The 16,156-nt window shown below is 35.1% G+C and overlaps 1 protein-coding gene and 1 pseudogene across 2 annotated transcripts; one reads left to right on the top strand and one right to left on the bottom strand.

Moving 5' to 3' along the window:
* Positions 1 to 510: 510 nt before the first annotated feature.
* On the bottom strand, positions 511 to 2,677 carry LOC125216844 (protein MOS2 pseudogene; annotated as a pseudogene). The gene is made up of 2 exons (XR_016136843.1): positions 1,395 to 2,677; positions 511 to 1,149 (listed from the first exon to the last, which is right to left on the bottom strand). The product of XR_016136843.1 is annotated as a protein MOS2 pseudogene (transcript).
* A 6,276-nt stretch (positions 2,678 to 8,953) lies between these two features.
* Positions 8,954 to 14,547, top strand: ACDO1 (Protein kinase superfamily protein). The gene is made up of 14 exons (XM_048116524.2): positions 8,954 to 9,447; positions 9,875 to 10,081; positions 10,393 to 10,482; positions 10,560 to 10,706; positions 11,180 to 11,344; positions 11,434 to 11,574; positions 11,649 to 11,828; positions 12,342 to 12,537; positions 12,951 to 13,078; positions 13,475 to 13,546; positions 13,675 to 13,775; positions 13,886 to 14,033; positions 14,109 to 14,178; positions 14,257 to 14,547. The coding sequence occupies exons 1-14, from the start codon at positions 9,175 to 9,177 to the stop codon at positions 14,319 to 14,321; spliced, it is 1,983 nt and encodes a 660-aa protein (XP_047972481.1). The 5' UTR covers positions 8,954 to 9,174; the 3' UTR covers positions 14,322 to 14,547.
* The last annotated feature ends 1,609 nt before the right edge of the window (positions 14,548 to 16,156 follow it).

Below are 16,156 nucleotides of genomic sequence, written 5' to 3'. Positions count from 1 at the left end.
AATCCAATTAATTGTAATTCAAGTCCAAAGCCCATTTTTTGATATTGGGACGTGATCAAAATGAGGACTTTACCCACTAAAAATGCCTTTCATATTTGCTTCCCAGATTACATCTCATATCCATTTAATTTTTATTAGTATCATACTATCCATGTTTTGTTTGTGATAGGACGGACATTAATCAGTTCTTGTAGAAAGAGAAATTGTGATGTACTACCAGAAACGAAAGGAAATTTGTTGGATTCACATTCCTCATTACATAATGATCCTCCCTTGTTTGCTACTATTACTTGGTACAAAATTGACTCAACACAGCTTGATCTTGATATTGTGATTGTCAATGTCGAAGCTACATCTACAATGAAGTATCCAGTGTCCCAGGATCCCAGAGTAGTCATAACAGATTTCCCCTTTCAACTGGAAGTCTGGAACAAACATCCCAAATCAGTTCTTCTAACACAGTCCTCCCACCTTTTTCACAACACATGCAAGCTCATTATTTTTGGTTCAGTAAATTCAAGTGTAAGAAGTAAAACATCTAGTGTAACAAAGATCTAGATAAACCAAGTTAGCACCTAATTTCCCAAATAATAGGCCCCATTATCTTCAAACCTAAGGTTATTAGCAAGACAGGGACTCTATTAAAGAATCATGTACTTCTGTTTCTTTATGTAGTACGTGAAGACGGAATTAAGCACTGAGTTATTTTAAGCAATCGACGTTTTGCATAGCAATTATGAGATGTACATTCAGAATGATAATAATCAACTGGTGGGTTTTCTGTCATCAGAACCTTTACATGCAAGGAGAAAAAGGTATGGATGAACAAAGTGCTTGTTTGGTGAATCAGGGGTGGTTATATAAGGTTCAGGAGGATAGGATGTTGTAGTGGAAAGAAGCCGTAAACTCAGGAACCTGACGAGGACTCCATATGGTAGATAAGAAATAGCAGAGCATGATCACTAGAGGTGGAGGCCTTCATAGAATAAAACCACATCGAATAGGATGGGAAGGCCTGAAAGCAAGTATACTCACTTCTTATATGGCACCTCAAGTCCATTTGGCGATGGCATGAGTGATGGAACCCGTCCCCTCCATCCTTTAAGGGAATGTCAACCCATTTGTCCTTATTGAACTTCACGTTTTCACCTAAGCATTTTCACAAATAGATTCCAAATGAGCTAACAATGATATGCGGTTTTATCCCAAGAATGTAGTAGTTATATGAGCTAAATTACACCAACTTAACTTAAGCAAGATAACATTTAAATATGAAAAGAGATTCCCCATAGTAAGGATATACATTATTGCATCTACGAAAACAACAGCAAAAGAGTAAAGATTTAAAGTTCTGCATACAGTTAAAGAGTGACATGGGAAGGCTTTAGTTATACCTTACACAAGCGAGGCTAACAATAAAGAAGTCTGTGCTTAATAACCAATGTCGCTTGGATCTCCCGTGTACTCCGCAACCTGCACAAGCTTCACAGTCAGCAGCTCTTGAGTATCACCATCCCAAACCAGACCAGTCTCCTTTTCTGAATCCCGTCCCAACAGAGTACCATACACACCCTCGTGCCTACCGCACAAAACAAGGACATGGCATCCGCGCTTTGGAAGAACGGCCTCTAGTAAATCCTGATCCACCCCTTGCACTAACTCCCCACTCTCATCAACACATACGTCACAAACCCCGGGACACACAACATGCATCACAACCCCTTTCTTGAAGAACATTGCCCCATCCTTCAATTCCTGACTAACAATCCTTACCCTTATATGACTCCTCAACCAATCTACTCTCTCAAGATTCCCAACACTTTTATCTCTACCCATATCACTCTCTTTAGCCCTTAACTCCTTCAATTTTCTCATACACTTCACCTCCCGTACTGAACCAACCTCTGCAACGTCCCTTCTTCGAACTCTCACCTTTTCATTGCTCTTTGACACCCTTACAACTAATACATCTCCACCATTTCTCACTCCCAAGATTTTACATTTCATACCCATCCCTCTCCCTTTTACTATCACAACTTCTTTCATATCCTTCTCTTTCAGTCTCAGTCTCTTCTTTCATCTATTTCTCTTCATTGTGATCTCATAAATTCGCACATCCCCTTTCGAATTGCAGCCAACCCCTCTACCCTCTTTCCAACCGTACCCACTGAGCAATGCTGCACCAAATCCCTCCACCGGAACATCTTCGAAATCATCCAACCCTGGACCATCAGGGAGGTTCACCAAATCCTCTCTCAATATCCTCCACTCCATATCCGAAATCGTTTCATAATTACCAATTGGAGCAACGCTCGTCGCAGCGGCTGAGGGTTTCCTGAAATTGAGGCCGTAACCCGTGGATTCGGGTTTAGAGCGGGGATCCAACTCGGATTGATCAGCCCCATCCTCATCCTCGATAATCGGTGGGAGATTGGGGAGGTTCTTGAGCCTTTTATTGGGGCGACACGCGTCTGGGATTGGGGCAATCGGTTTGATATTGGATTCCTCCGGCGGCGGAGATTCGTCGGAGCAGAATTCGGTGACGTAGTTGATTGGTGGAGGAACGGCGGCGGCGTCGGATGGCGTTTTGAGTCGATTGGGATGGGATTTCGCGGTGATGGAGAAGGAGAAAGTCATCTTCCCAACAAGATTTTGAAGAAAAACCCTTAAATCAGAATTACGAAGACAATAAATCTAGCTAGGATTATAAAATTTACGAGGGAAAATTCTGTTAGCATTAGAACTCGATATCAACTAAATTTTTTAGAATTTATCTTTATTTATTTTCTTTTATTGAGCAATATTTTGAATTAGTTCACTCCATCGCAACTGCCACATTCCCGCGTCTTCCTCCACTACAAAACGGATGACTTTCTATTAAACGGTAATTTATGTTTTTAAATAGTATGCTTTAAAAATCATCATTATTCCTACTTAATTAAAATAAGTGAATCTAAAAAATACTGTATTTTTCTTTGCACATAATTGTTGACCATTTTTAAAGGTTTCTTAACATAAGATTTCAAGTGTTCCACCTAAATTAAGTGACGTAAATGAAAGTGTCTAAAAGATTAATTATGATGTAGTAATTGAAAAAAAAAAGATTATTTAAGATATTATAATTTAGAGTGAACATCTTTTTTGTCCACGAACTTTGCCAAAGTATCATATTAGGTCCGTGAACTTTGAAAATATCATTTGAGATCTGTCAACTATGTGTTAATATCAATTGAAGTATTTTTTTACTATTCCAAGTTTTTCTGGACGAAAATACCCTCAATATCTTTAAGGGTATGTATTTTTAATAAACTTATCATATACTCATATTTTTTTATAAATATCTTTACTATATATTTTTGATGAATTTTCTAAATAGAATTTGACCTTCAATATTATCACTTAATTTTGTGACATGCAAGAAAAGATTCTTATTCAATTTTTTATTATTAAAGAAAAGTTCTTTATTCAATTTTAAAATTCTTTAATATAAAAAATTGAAGAAGCAATTTTACTTGCATATGAAAAAAATTAAGTGATAATATCGAAGGTCAAATTATATTTTGAAAAATTCGTTAAAAATATATTGTAAAGATATTTATAAAAAAATATGAGTATATGATAAGTTTATTAAAAATATATTCTCTTTAAGGTATTGACTATTGAGGGTATTTTCGTCCAAAAAAACTTGAAAATAGTAAAAATGTACTTCAAATGATATTAACCCATAGTTGATGGACAAAAAAAGATGTTCCCTCTATAATTTATTCAACATAAAAATATTTTTCTTTGGACCCTAAATTTTGAAGAATATTTTTCTTTTCCATACTAAATTTTTGACAATTTTTAAAGATTCCTTAACACTATTAATCGTGTCTCTAATTTTATGTTACTATAAAATCTATTGACCTTATCTCCCCCTCGCGGTTGCTGGCTCCTCCATTGCCGCCTCTTTCTCTCCTTCTCTGGTTAAGCTAAACCCATATCCAAGTCTTGTTTGACATGAGCTCCATGTGCGCTCGCATATAATGAGTGTTGCTCAATATCATATCATCAGTGACATATTTAGAATTTTTGATTTGGGATGCCAAAAAATCAAATTCCGGATTTGTTCTCTAATAGCAATTTGGAATTTCAAAATACAATAGATCAATTTTTTTCTCATTCAGAAACCAATTAAGACAAATTTAGAATTTTGAGTTTAAAAGGTTGAGAGCACCATTAGAATGGGAAAATAGGAAATCACCACTAGACCACTAATATGGACGGAGCTAGCTTATAGTTATAGCTATGCCCCACCTAAAATTTCATCACATATGCGAAAATTGTCATTATAAAATTTATTTATTTTAGTTGCCCTGTCTCAATTCATATAAATTCTTGGCTTTGTCCCTAACTAATATGGATTAGTTTTAAAGGAATCTAATTATATTAGTATTATGTTTATGTTGGGAATAGTTTTAAACTCGTTTCTAAGTTCGTCAATGCAAATAAGAATAATTTAATCACAGAGAAAGGGATGAGCTAAAGGGTCCACGTTCTTGGTAGATACTATTACTACTACTACTACTACAGACTATATATATAAGCTCGTAACTACCCAAAAAAACACAAACGATAACAATCTTAGAAATGTGGAAATCTGATTTGAGATTTGTAATTCTTGTAGCAATCAACATAGTAAAATCTCATATGGCCATGCCATGGGAATGGGATCCTTTTAAGGTGACTAATGATCTCACTTGGATCAAATTCTTACTCCTCACCACTTTCTTCTTCTTCTTTGCCTTCATTGCCATTGAAATCATCTCATTAACTTCTCCAAACAACATAGGATTTGTCAAAGTCCAAATCAACAGCTTCTCTCCCACCTTTTCAACATGTTACTTGGCTTGTCTGCTCTTGCCACAGTTTCTTTTCTGGTACGTCTATCCGATGATCTTGGTGTCGTTTTGGTGGTACACGTGCGTCTCTAACACCTTCACGAGCTTCCTGATGTGGGTCGGAGCTCGGCTCTCTGAGATGCCGGATTTGAACATAGTCATTGCTGCGGCTAACACAGATGAGTTGCATGGAGGAGGAGCTCATGTTGAAGTTTAGTTCATTTTCTGAATTAATTTAGTACTTTTATTTGTTGGCAAATGTTTTCTCCTTGTTTATTTTATCAGAATAAACTGTATATATTTTATTCATTCCGTGTACTATATATTTTGATGCAATTGATTCTCAAATATTAATACACAATCACAATAATAAGTTTTTTTTTATTGAACTTTTATCTATATACAAAATTTATTATATTAAAAACTTGGTTTTCTATATTTATGCATTTAACTCATACAAAACTACAAATACTTTATAAAATAAAAATAATAATATTGAACATACAAAATAATACAGTAAATAAATTCTTAAGTAAAATAAATTGTAGGAAATAGTGATCATAAGCGACGTTGAAGACGTATTTGGGTGTGCCAATGTACCAAAACACAAAATAATGAAATATGATCAATAAACATTTATCGTGTAATCAAAAGATAAGATATACTAGGAGTAGTACATAGGATTTTCCCTTTAATATTATTTGCTTTGATATAATATAGTATGAATTATACTTTTGTAGGAGTATCTAAATTACTTCAAAATTGTGATAAAATAACTTTATTTACGTTGCGCGTATCATTTCACTAGTATCTATCTAAGAGTTTGCACGTATTCATTATAAAGAACAATGATATTTTTTGATGCTTGCAAAATTGTTTGGATATTAGTCTCGAGTCTTGACCTTTTTGGAATTGGATTTAGGACATCAGCTTAAATTATTATTATTATTATTATTATTATTATTATTATTATTATTATTATTATTATATCCACGCAACATATACGCAACACATCAATACACATTAGTTTTAAAATTTGAGTGTAGGTATAATGTTGTCAAATGTCATGTATTTTGAACGTTTCAAACATCAGCATTGTTTGATTCCATATTAATAAAAGTGCATATTTATAATTTGGATATGACGAATCTAGTGAAAGTACATGGAAGATTGGAATGAACACATATCTGGGGGCAGATCCAGATACAATCTATTGAGGTCATTAATTGAAGATTAACCACTCTAGGAGACTGACTTCAATCATTATTAATGTGGATTATTCCAAATATAGGAAACACGAAATCTTATAACTACCCAATGAAAGTACATTAATCTCACTTTGCAAACTTTATAATATTTGGATGTCCCAAGAATCTAGAAAGAACATCTCTTACAGATACGCAATATTCCCTCAATCTCAAATTCCCTCTTCTTCTTTGTGTATGTGTGGGGATGCATTGACTTGGGGCATGTAGATTTTTTGAGAGTAAAAAGTGTTATGAGTTCTAACTAATAAGATAGTGAGCGAAATCGAAAGTTGGACCACAAGATCATATCGAGACAACACAATCTAACAAAATAAAAATCGACAGCATAATCCTATCTAAACAAGATCTCTACGACAAAACTAAAAGAAATCAAAGTGAATGATTATATTTGAAGCAAAATTCTTCAAAGAAATGGCAGGGGAAACTTGGACAATAGATACCTCATCCAATTTTCAATTTGTGGATTAATTAATTTCCACTATATTAGGAAAAGTGGATATAGAAGTCAAGAGTTGGGAAATAAAGGGCATGTGGTGTGTCTATGGTATTTCCATGTATAGTCTTTTCATAATTATTTACAAACAAAAGTTTTCTTGTCCATATAATTCTAGAAAGTATTGATAATGGTGTATCTAATTATATTTTGGAGATACAATAAATAATTATAGTTATTTAAAGGTATAAAATCGACTTCAATATACTTTAGTTGATTTTTATTCACTAAAATATATTACTTATAACATCCATATATCTAATGTCTAGTGTATACGCATGTACGAATTTAAACTGATAACGTTTAGATGAAATAAAACAAATGTCATGACATTGGTAGAGAATCGAAATAAAATGCAAGCATTAGTGTTTGTGTAATTTATTTTGGGTACAAATTATATGGTTGTACCCATTGTCTCTATTGGGTTCCAGACCGGGAACCAAACTCAAGATTCTTTAAAGACGAATCTATTAAGATTATACAATAATGACATTCTTAATCTAGGTCGCAATCACATTATATCAGATTTGCAGGTGATTTGTTGGGATTAATTAAATAGGGTTTAGTGGCAATTAATCTCACTTTACCAACTTGAAATTGAAGTTAATTATATTCGTCAAGATACGCAATCTTGGCCTGACTTCGAGGTTATAAAGACTTACCAATAAACATGTATTCAACATATTTTTGAATGAACATATATATGTTTTGGTAATTGATGACAATATATATGTGGGACACTCCATGAATTTTTCCATTATCTTGGGAGATCTTGTCTCTCTGTTTGCTGACTCAATTTTTTCAACATAGTTATTTAGATTTGTAATGAGTGGATTTGAAAAAATAAATTAGTAATGTTGCATAACTATGCATTTTCATAAAATAAATTGAGTGTATATGAAAAAAAATATGATTTTGCATAACGATGCATTAGTTTACTTTTGGATTCACTGGTTACTAGGTGGTGTTCGGTTTCCAAGATAAATTAATACCAAGATACAATCTAGGATTGAGTTGTGAGATTACTTTAATAATAAGGATAGCTATGACTAATTATTCCATGATTATCCATCTAGGATTGAGTTGTGAGATTGAATATCATAAACCAAACACAATACAAATTTAATTCCGGATATAATCTTGCAAACCGAACACCTCTTTATAAAATAGAGATGTTTAATTATGACATAATTAAAGGGAAACTGCAAAATAATGTAACTCTTCTATATACACTCCTAAAATATTCTCTGTCTTCTCTCCAAGATTAAGTAAGTATACTCCTGTTGACTGTTGTGGAGTACTACTAGTTTTTGCGGTGACAAGTAAATCACAAAACCCAATTAATTTTTGGGATGCGTTTCTCTTTGATGAAAAAAATTTAGGGTAGGATATTTAATTTGATTACTTTTTTACTTTTGATCCATGACAACATTATTATTGATATTGATATGTGAAAACTTCCTTCGTCCTGGTCCTAGCCTTAGTGATACATAATTATTTTTTGGACGTCCAAGCCCAAATAAGACATTTCTTTGTTTGGTAATAAGTTCTACTAATAAACTACAATAAACAATTATTTTTTGAACGTCTTAGCCCAAATAAGACATTTCTTTGTTTGTAATAAGTTCTACTTAATAAACTACATTAAATACAGAATGAAGAATTTATTTTTTGGACGTCTAAGCCCTAATAAGACATTTCTTTGATTGGTAATAAGTCTTACTAATAAACTACATTCTCTCTTCGATCTATCTTCTTTTCTCTTATATTCTCTCTTATTTTATTATACTATATCATCTTTTGTCTTTGTTCCTACTTTATTATTTAAATTAATTTATAAAACATCATTATCTAAATTCTAGTTATATTAAACAGAAACACCTCACTTAAGCATAGACAGATGGAGTAGAAGTACTAAAAATTGTTTTATATACTTACATATTTGAAGTCATAAGTCGTAGGTGATTGAGATTTCGATGAAGTCTTACTAAATAAATAGATTGATAATAAAATTGATACTCCTACTTGGTAAAATTTCGAAGAAATTAATCCTTACAGGCATCAATGGAAGTAAAAGACTCCAAAGTGAATTACTACTACATAGCATTTTTAAAATATCATTAAGGTTTTTAGAATAAAATAAAAATATAAAAAAATAAAAACATGCTTGGGTTGTTAAAAGGCGTACAATAGTATACGGTTCAATTGAGTCAGCATCCTTGTCAATTTCAATTTGTGGATATATCACTATTATCTAATGTATTTTGATGCTATAATAATTTTAATTTCTCGTCCTTGTATTTCTAATCACAAACTCGATGTACAACTTGCAAACCGGAATGCACAACTCGCGGAATCACACCCTTGTCATCTCCACCCCATTTCCGTGCACGTCTTCTTCTTCACAACCACACCATTTGCACCTTAAACTTCCAATTCCGCTCGATTTTGAGAAATCCAATCCGAATACACACTCACAGACGCATACCTTTTCAATTCGATCCACTTACACTGCAGCGAAATTGAGCTAACCATGGAGCTGCTCTGCTCCAGTTGCGCGCACATTTCGACATCGCTGCCGTCGCCGGCGATCGGTTACTCAAAGAGCCAGCTGAATTATGTGAAGTTGAACCGGAAGTCTTCGTCTATTGACCGGAGCAGAAGGCGGGCGGCCGTTCGAGCTCAGAAGAGCGATTCGTTGGTACAAGTTGATAAGCTCATCGGTACAAGCAGTAACAGCGCGCAGGAACAGCTGGATATTGAACGCGGTGTTTGTGTTCCCTTCCGGAAGTACACACCTGAATCAGTGCGTAAATTAGCTGTATACCTTGATACTTGGGAATTGTTGGTGTATGATCTTGTGTGTTATGTTTTTTCTTTCTCACTTCGTTCAATCCTGCTTGACTTTATGTATTGTTTGGTTTAAAATACAGGAGGTGATCAGTTTGAGTAATTATTTACGTAAGAGATCATTAAGAAATCTTTTCGAATGTATTGTTATTTGTAGAACTGTTGGTTTCATTGAAGTGTCTTTATATGTTAGAAGTGCTACTAATTCTTTAAGATGATTGTGTTTTGGAAGAGCAAAACCTGAAGCTAGGCAGTTCAGGCAAATTTGCATTGGCTTTTCCTTTATTCAATATAGTATGTGGTATTGTGGTTTCCGTCACTGCTGTTGTAATACTTCTTTATCTATAGCTTTCTGTTGTAAACCAAACTGGTTACTTATGTAGGTGAGAAGTAAAGTACTGGAGTCAAGAGGTGCAATATTATCATTAGTTGGCCGTGGAGTCCAAATAGTGTGGAATTTGGGGTTCTATTGGTCTACCTTGATGTATGATTTTCTTGTTGGTCGAGATGAAGAAGTTGTTCCTTTCCGCGCTCGCCAACTGAGGAACCTCCTCTGTGACTTGGGCCCTTCTTTCATCAAAGCTGGACAGGTGTTTCCTTTTCCCTAGGTTCGATAGGCTAATAGACGAATAGATGATTTTCTTTTTATGCAGAATATGATCACACCTTCGAGTATAAAAAAACTGTAAAATGTTCAATCTGTGAGCTATGAGCCCCAATTTACTTATTGGTTATGTGATTCTGAACAACACATTCATTTCCTTTTTGCGATTTAATGACCTTACAACCGTTCTTTATAAATAAATTCTCTGACTTAAATCTAAGCTAACTTGCATGTTAAAGTAGTTTTTGATCTTTTCATTTGACATTCATTTTCTTTTTTCTTTTTCATTGTAAAAAGGTGCTTGCTAATAGGCCGGATATTATTAGAGAGGATTACATGAATGAATTGTGCATCCTTCAAGATGATGTTCCCCCTTTTCCTAATCAGGTACCTTAATGTCCTTTTCATGATGAATATCTTTCATATTTTTTTCGTTGAGCAACCCATCATCAGGACATTGGTAGGTAGCTTTTGGCATTATAGAGGAGGAGCTAGGTCAACCTCTTGAGGCGGTTTTCAGCAAAATTTCCTCACAGACAATTGCAGCGGCTAGCTTGGGACAAGTTTATCGAGCCACTCTCCGATCCTCTGGCGAGGATGTTGCTATTAAGGTTTCAAGTGCTAAGTAACTGATTTTCATCTCTCTGCTTCTATGAATTATATTACATGTAGTTGGCCTATGTCTTCTGCTGGTGTTGTGGAGTAATATATCCTGATATGCTTTCTTATCAGTGCAATACTAAATATATAAGATCTGGTTAATGATGTAATTCAGGAAATTTACAGGTACCTAACTGTTATTCTGGTACTTTAAGTTACTTTTGAGAATAAGGGGAGATATAGTCAAGTTTATCAGCCTGTCACAGAAGATTCCTCTTGATTTTATTTTTACGGGCTTAGATACGTGATGAATAGTCAAGTGGCCGAAGTTATGTGACTTATGTCTTGGTTACTAAAGGACATATTAACACATGGGGGGAAATTAGTTTTTATCTAAGTATGTGTGATCTGCTGTCCATTTCAAAATTTAATCACTTTGCTCAGACAACCATGTTTAAAATCAGTTTGTTCTCGGTTCGTGTAGGTACAAAGGCCTGAGATAGAGCCCATCATTTACAGAGATCTTTTCCTTTTTCGTACTCTAGCATCGTTCTTGAATGGCATCAGCCTGCAAAAACTGGGTTGTAATGCAGAGCTTATAGTGGATGAATTTGGTGAGAAGCTGTTGGAGGAGCTTGATTATACCTTGGTAGGATTATCTACTCTTAGCTTCATATGAAATTGAACATTTTCTATGGATAATTAGTTATCATGAAACATCCTTTGCAATTCTGTTAGGAAGCCCGTAACATTGAGGATTTCCTAGAGAATTTCAAGAATGACCCTACAGTTAAAATTCCTGGTGTTTATAAGCAACTTAGTGGTCCACGCGTGTTGGTCATGGAGTGGATTGATGGAATTCGATGCACGGACCCCCAGGTACTAAACTCAATCTAGATATCAGAAGTAAGCTTTTGGCATGTGCCTTTAACCATGAAACTTTTTTGAGACAGGCTATTAAGGATGAAGGAATTGATGTGAATGGGTTTCTGACTGTTGGAGTGAGTGCTGCACTCCGGCAATTGTTAGAATTCGGTCTATTTCACGGGGATCCACACCCTGGAAATATCTTTGCCATGCGCGATGGACGTATCGCTTATGTCGACTTTGGAAATGTGGCTGTTCTCAGTCAGGTGATAATAGTTTAGCAATATTGAATAAATAACATGACGTAAATTTAGCTTTCCATCTGATGTGCTAAGCTTTGGCAGATTGCCTGCCAATGATAGTTATATTTGTTTGTCTTGATAGTAGTCTTGTATGGTTTATTGGTTTATGTTATATCCTTTTCAAAGTAGAAACCACAAGGATACCCTAAAATATGAATGCATATATGTTCAGAAACCTAAATAAAGCCCTCCACAAATTAATTAGATGCTGAATGTTCCACTCATTCTAAAAACTAACCCTTTCGCAGTGTCCCCCCCCCCTCTCCCATGTTGACCCCCCGTTTTCACAATTAGTTATCATTTTTCATTGCCAAGTCTTCAATCTCTATATGAGTGTCCCTCCCTCCTCTTTTTTTCATATTTTTTTACCTTATTTGGCAATTGCCAACTTCTACAACCTAGCTTTTGTAACTCACTTGCATTTTATTACTGTTGAAAATCAAATATTAACTGTCTTCTTTTGTTGTTCATCTGCAGCAAAATAAACAGATTCTTATAGATGCTGTCGTCCATGCAGTAAATGAAGATTATGCTGAGATGGCCAATGATTTTACCAGGCTTGGTTTTCTAGCTAGTGGAACTGATGTCTCCCCCATAGTTCCAGCTTTGGAAGCAATCTGGCAAAATTCTGTTGGGAAAGGGCTATCTGACTTTAATTTCAGAAGTGTTACAGGTAGTTAGTTATTTCTGTTTTGTGTTTGATAATTATTCAACTTTCGCTTCTCATATTTCTGTGAAAGGATTTGTGCAAGTGTGTAGTCAAGATGTATATATTGAATTCATCTTCTTCACATTTTTGTAATTGCTTCTGTGTCACATTTTGGATTAATGTTGGTCTTTAATCAGTTAGTGCTGAATTTTATGCATAAAGGAGCTTGTATATATGAGGGCAAAATGGTCACATGAAAATAAGCACTATTTCACATATTTATGGCAACCATCTAATATCTGTCATCATAATTGACTGTATTAGATTTACACATGTTTAATGCCGATATTTTTATTTTTCTTTTCCTTTTTAGCTGTTAGCTCAAATTTCTTTTATGTGCTCCCTATCTCTCACTGACTTTGTTGTATTTCTTTCAGGCAAGTTCAATCAGCTAGTTTACAATTATCCTATTCGCATTCCAGAGAGGTTCTCTCTTGTTATTCGCTCTTTATTGACCCAAGAAGGAATTTGCTTCACCCTACAGCGTGATTTCAAATTTTTAGAGGTGAATGGTGATATATACTTAACTATAGTTTACTCTTTATTTCTATAATGTACCTTATTTGGAGGGTGGACTTTCCATTTCACCTTATATCATGTTGGAGTCTGCTGTGACATGTTAGAGATAGTGGAATTGAAATTTTCTTTCAGCTTCTGTTGCTGTATTAAACAGTTGGATGGAGAGAAAATCACTTATTAATATTACTCATACAGTATCTCTGTTTGAGTCAAAACCGTTGATAGAGAATTATTCAGTTGTTAGTATTCCTGAGAATTGTTTGTTGTGTTTAACTTTAGCTTTCAGAATTCAGATGAGTGAAAGATTTAGCTTTCAAGCAATTTTATGTCTCTGTCAATCTTTAGTTGTGTTTAATCATACATCATCTGATCTTTGCACCAGGTTGCCTATCCTTACGTGGCAAAACGGCTCCTCACGGATCCCAATCCTGCATTACGCGAACGTCTTATTCAGGTACCTCGCAACTTTATACTATGGTTTCCTGTCCATTTGGGTTTATATAATTGCAAATATTTTGTTTGGATTGAGTTCTCTTCACCTCAGATATACTTTGTATTAGACACTTGCGTTTATTTTGTCAGGTTTTGTTTAAAGACGGTGTTTTCCAGTGGAAACGACTTGAGAACCTAATTATTCTAGCAAAGGAGAATGTGGCAAAGATGAGCAGCAACCCTGCTTTCTCGTGAGTATATTTTTGCTATAGCATCCCACACCCACACCTCCCTTTTAAACCCCCAAAATGTGTCGTCATTTGCCTGTTTGTGTATAAAGTCTAACAATTGGCTATAACAGTCAAAGGTCTAGACAGCAACAAGTTGAAAAGAAATTGGACCTCACAGACACAATCAAGGATGGAACTCGTCTCTTCCTTCTTGATGAAGGAATTCGTAGACAGCTTCTTCTTGCTCTAACCGAAGACTCAAAACTTCATATACAAGAGGTTTGTAAAAGTGTAACAAGTCACTTATCTTTACTAGATCCCATCAATCTTACAGCAGCACTGTGTTTTTTTCAGCTTGTAGACGTGTACAGACTGCTCGAGGACCAGATTGATGTACCTTCAGTAGCTCTGCAAGTTGCACAAGGTAAGGCTTTGTTGTGTATGGAATGGAAACTCCGGTGACTTGATACATTTTTGATATATGGAACCATCAATTCTGCAGATCTTCCTTCTGTTGCTCGGGATGTAATGCTTTCGTGGAGCGCGTCAGTGTTATCCCAGAGATGAGCTCGTCTTTTGGTATTGTATTGATCCTCCCTGCCTAGAATCTCATGTTTTCTTTTAGTTGCAGGGTGTATATCAGTTTAATTAACATTTGTACATAAACATCAATTTTCTTTATATAGAAATACCATAATGTAAGTAAATGAGGTGGTCAATCTATGGAGAGACATACTCCGTTTTGTAGAAAGTCTTTAAGTTTTATTTATTTATTTATTTTAAAGAGGATCAATAGTGGATTCTCCTCTACTCCGTGGTGGCTTCAATCCCCGATTTATTGATTGGAGGAAAAACTTTTTACCAACTAAGCATTATTTTATTGGCGACAACTAAGCATCAATTTATTGGCTAGAAGTCTAAGTTCCTTTTGCATTGCTGCTACAATTACAAATGGGCCATTTATTTTCTATTTTTTTTAAAATTTGAATAATTGACAGAAAAATGATTACTTTTGGTCAAATTCCATATCGTCTTGCAACATAAATCGTCAGTAAAAATTACTATGAATTTTACTCCCTCCGTCCTCGATTAATTGTCACTATTTGACCGAACATGGGTTTTAAGAAAATGTAAAGAAAAGTTGGTTGAAAAAGTTAGTGGAATATGAAATCCATTTTTTATATTGATTTTATAATAAAGTGTGAGTGAAGTGATTTAATGGAATGTGAGATCTACTTACCATTTATGGTAAAAATAAAATGTGATAATTATTGTGTCTAAGGCATATGAAAAATAATATGAGGTCGAGATTGCCAATAAAGTTTATCAAAAATATCAACTCACTTAGCAAATAATTTGACCTAAATTTGCCCTTTTTGATAATAATTAAAATTTACATGTTTTTTGAAAAGATATGAAGGGCTAAGAGCACTCCCAATGGTCTCCCTTATTTCTCCCTTATTTCTCCTAACTCCTGCCACATCAGCGCCACATCAGCACCAAAATTTATCCCCAGTTTTTAGCCAACTTTTAGCCAACCTCTGCAATGGTTTCTCCCTTATTTCTCCCTTATTTCTCCCTAACTCAACATTTCATTTTTACATCATCACTAATTTAATTGTTTTATTTTAATATATAATAAAGCTAGCTTATTTAATTTATAAGTACAAAACAAATAATAGTAATAAAGTTCGTTGTATTAAACACGGGTACACATTACAACGAAGAAAAAAAAAAAAAAAAAAAAGTACACGAATGGAAAAAAAAATCAAAAAAAAAATTCAAAGAAAAAAAAAATCAAGGGCGGTGGGCGCGGTTTCTATTTGCCCACAATTCTTCGATGATATCGTGTTGTAGTGCTTGATGGGCCTCCTTCTGGTGTATGTCCATGAACGCCTGGAACCGTTCATGTTCGTTGTGCGGTACACCCTGGCGGGCGGACTCGGTTGAGACACCGTGACTCGATGATGCAACACTTGGGTCGTTGGTGACGTCGAGGACGCCTTCGTGTTCATCTTCGATGATCATGTTATGCATGATGATGCACGCATACATGATATCGGCAATATCCCCCTGGTAGAAAAAGCGCGTCGGGCCCTTTACCAGTGCAAATCGCGATTGGAGCACCCCAAATGCCCTCTCCACATCCTTGCGCGCAGACTCTTGCGCTCGGGCAAAATACCTTCTTCTATCTCCGAGTGGGCATCTGATCGTCTTCAGAAACACGGGCCATTGCGGATAGATGCCGTCAGCCAGGTAGTACCCCATGTTATGCACATTGCCATTGGCCGTGAATTCGATGGAGGGGCCTAACCCGTTGATCCGCTTGTTGAAAAGGGGCGAGGAATTGAGAACATTTAGGTCGTTGTTCGACCCGGCTATACCAAAATAAGCATGCCAAA

This window comes from Salvia hispanica, chromosome 3, assembly GCF_029641045.1.
Source record: "Salvia hispanica isolate PSC_SH4W2 chromosome 3, Shi_PSC_v1, whole genome shotgun sequence".
NCBI classification, from domain to species: Eukaryota; Viridiplantae; Streptophyta; class Magnoliopsida; order Lamiales; family Lamiaceae; genus Salvia; species Salvia hispanica.
Note: the sequence above shows the minus strand (reverse complement) of the source record. Positions and strands in the feature narration are given on the sequence as shown.

What these genes read in the sequence shown, in the direction of transcription:
- ACDO1 (XM_048116524.2), top strand. Translation starts at nt 9,175, where the DNA reads ATGGAGCTGCTCTGCTCCAGTTGCGCGCACATTTCGACATCGCTGCCG. An exon ending in CTTTCATCAAAGCTGGACAG is followed by an intron (nt 10,082 to 10,392) that starts GTGTTTCCTTTT and finishes CATTGTAAAAAG; the next exon opens with GTGCTTGCTAATAGGCCGGA. An exon ending in AGCAGCAACCCTGCTTTCTC is followed by an intron (nt 13,776 to 13,885) that starts GTGAGTATATTT and finishes TGGCTATAACAG; the next exon opens with TCAAAGGTCTAGACAGCAAC.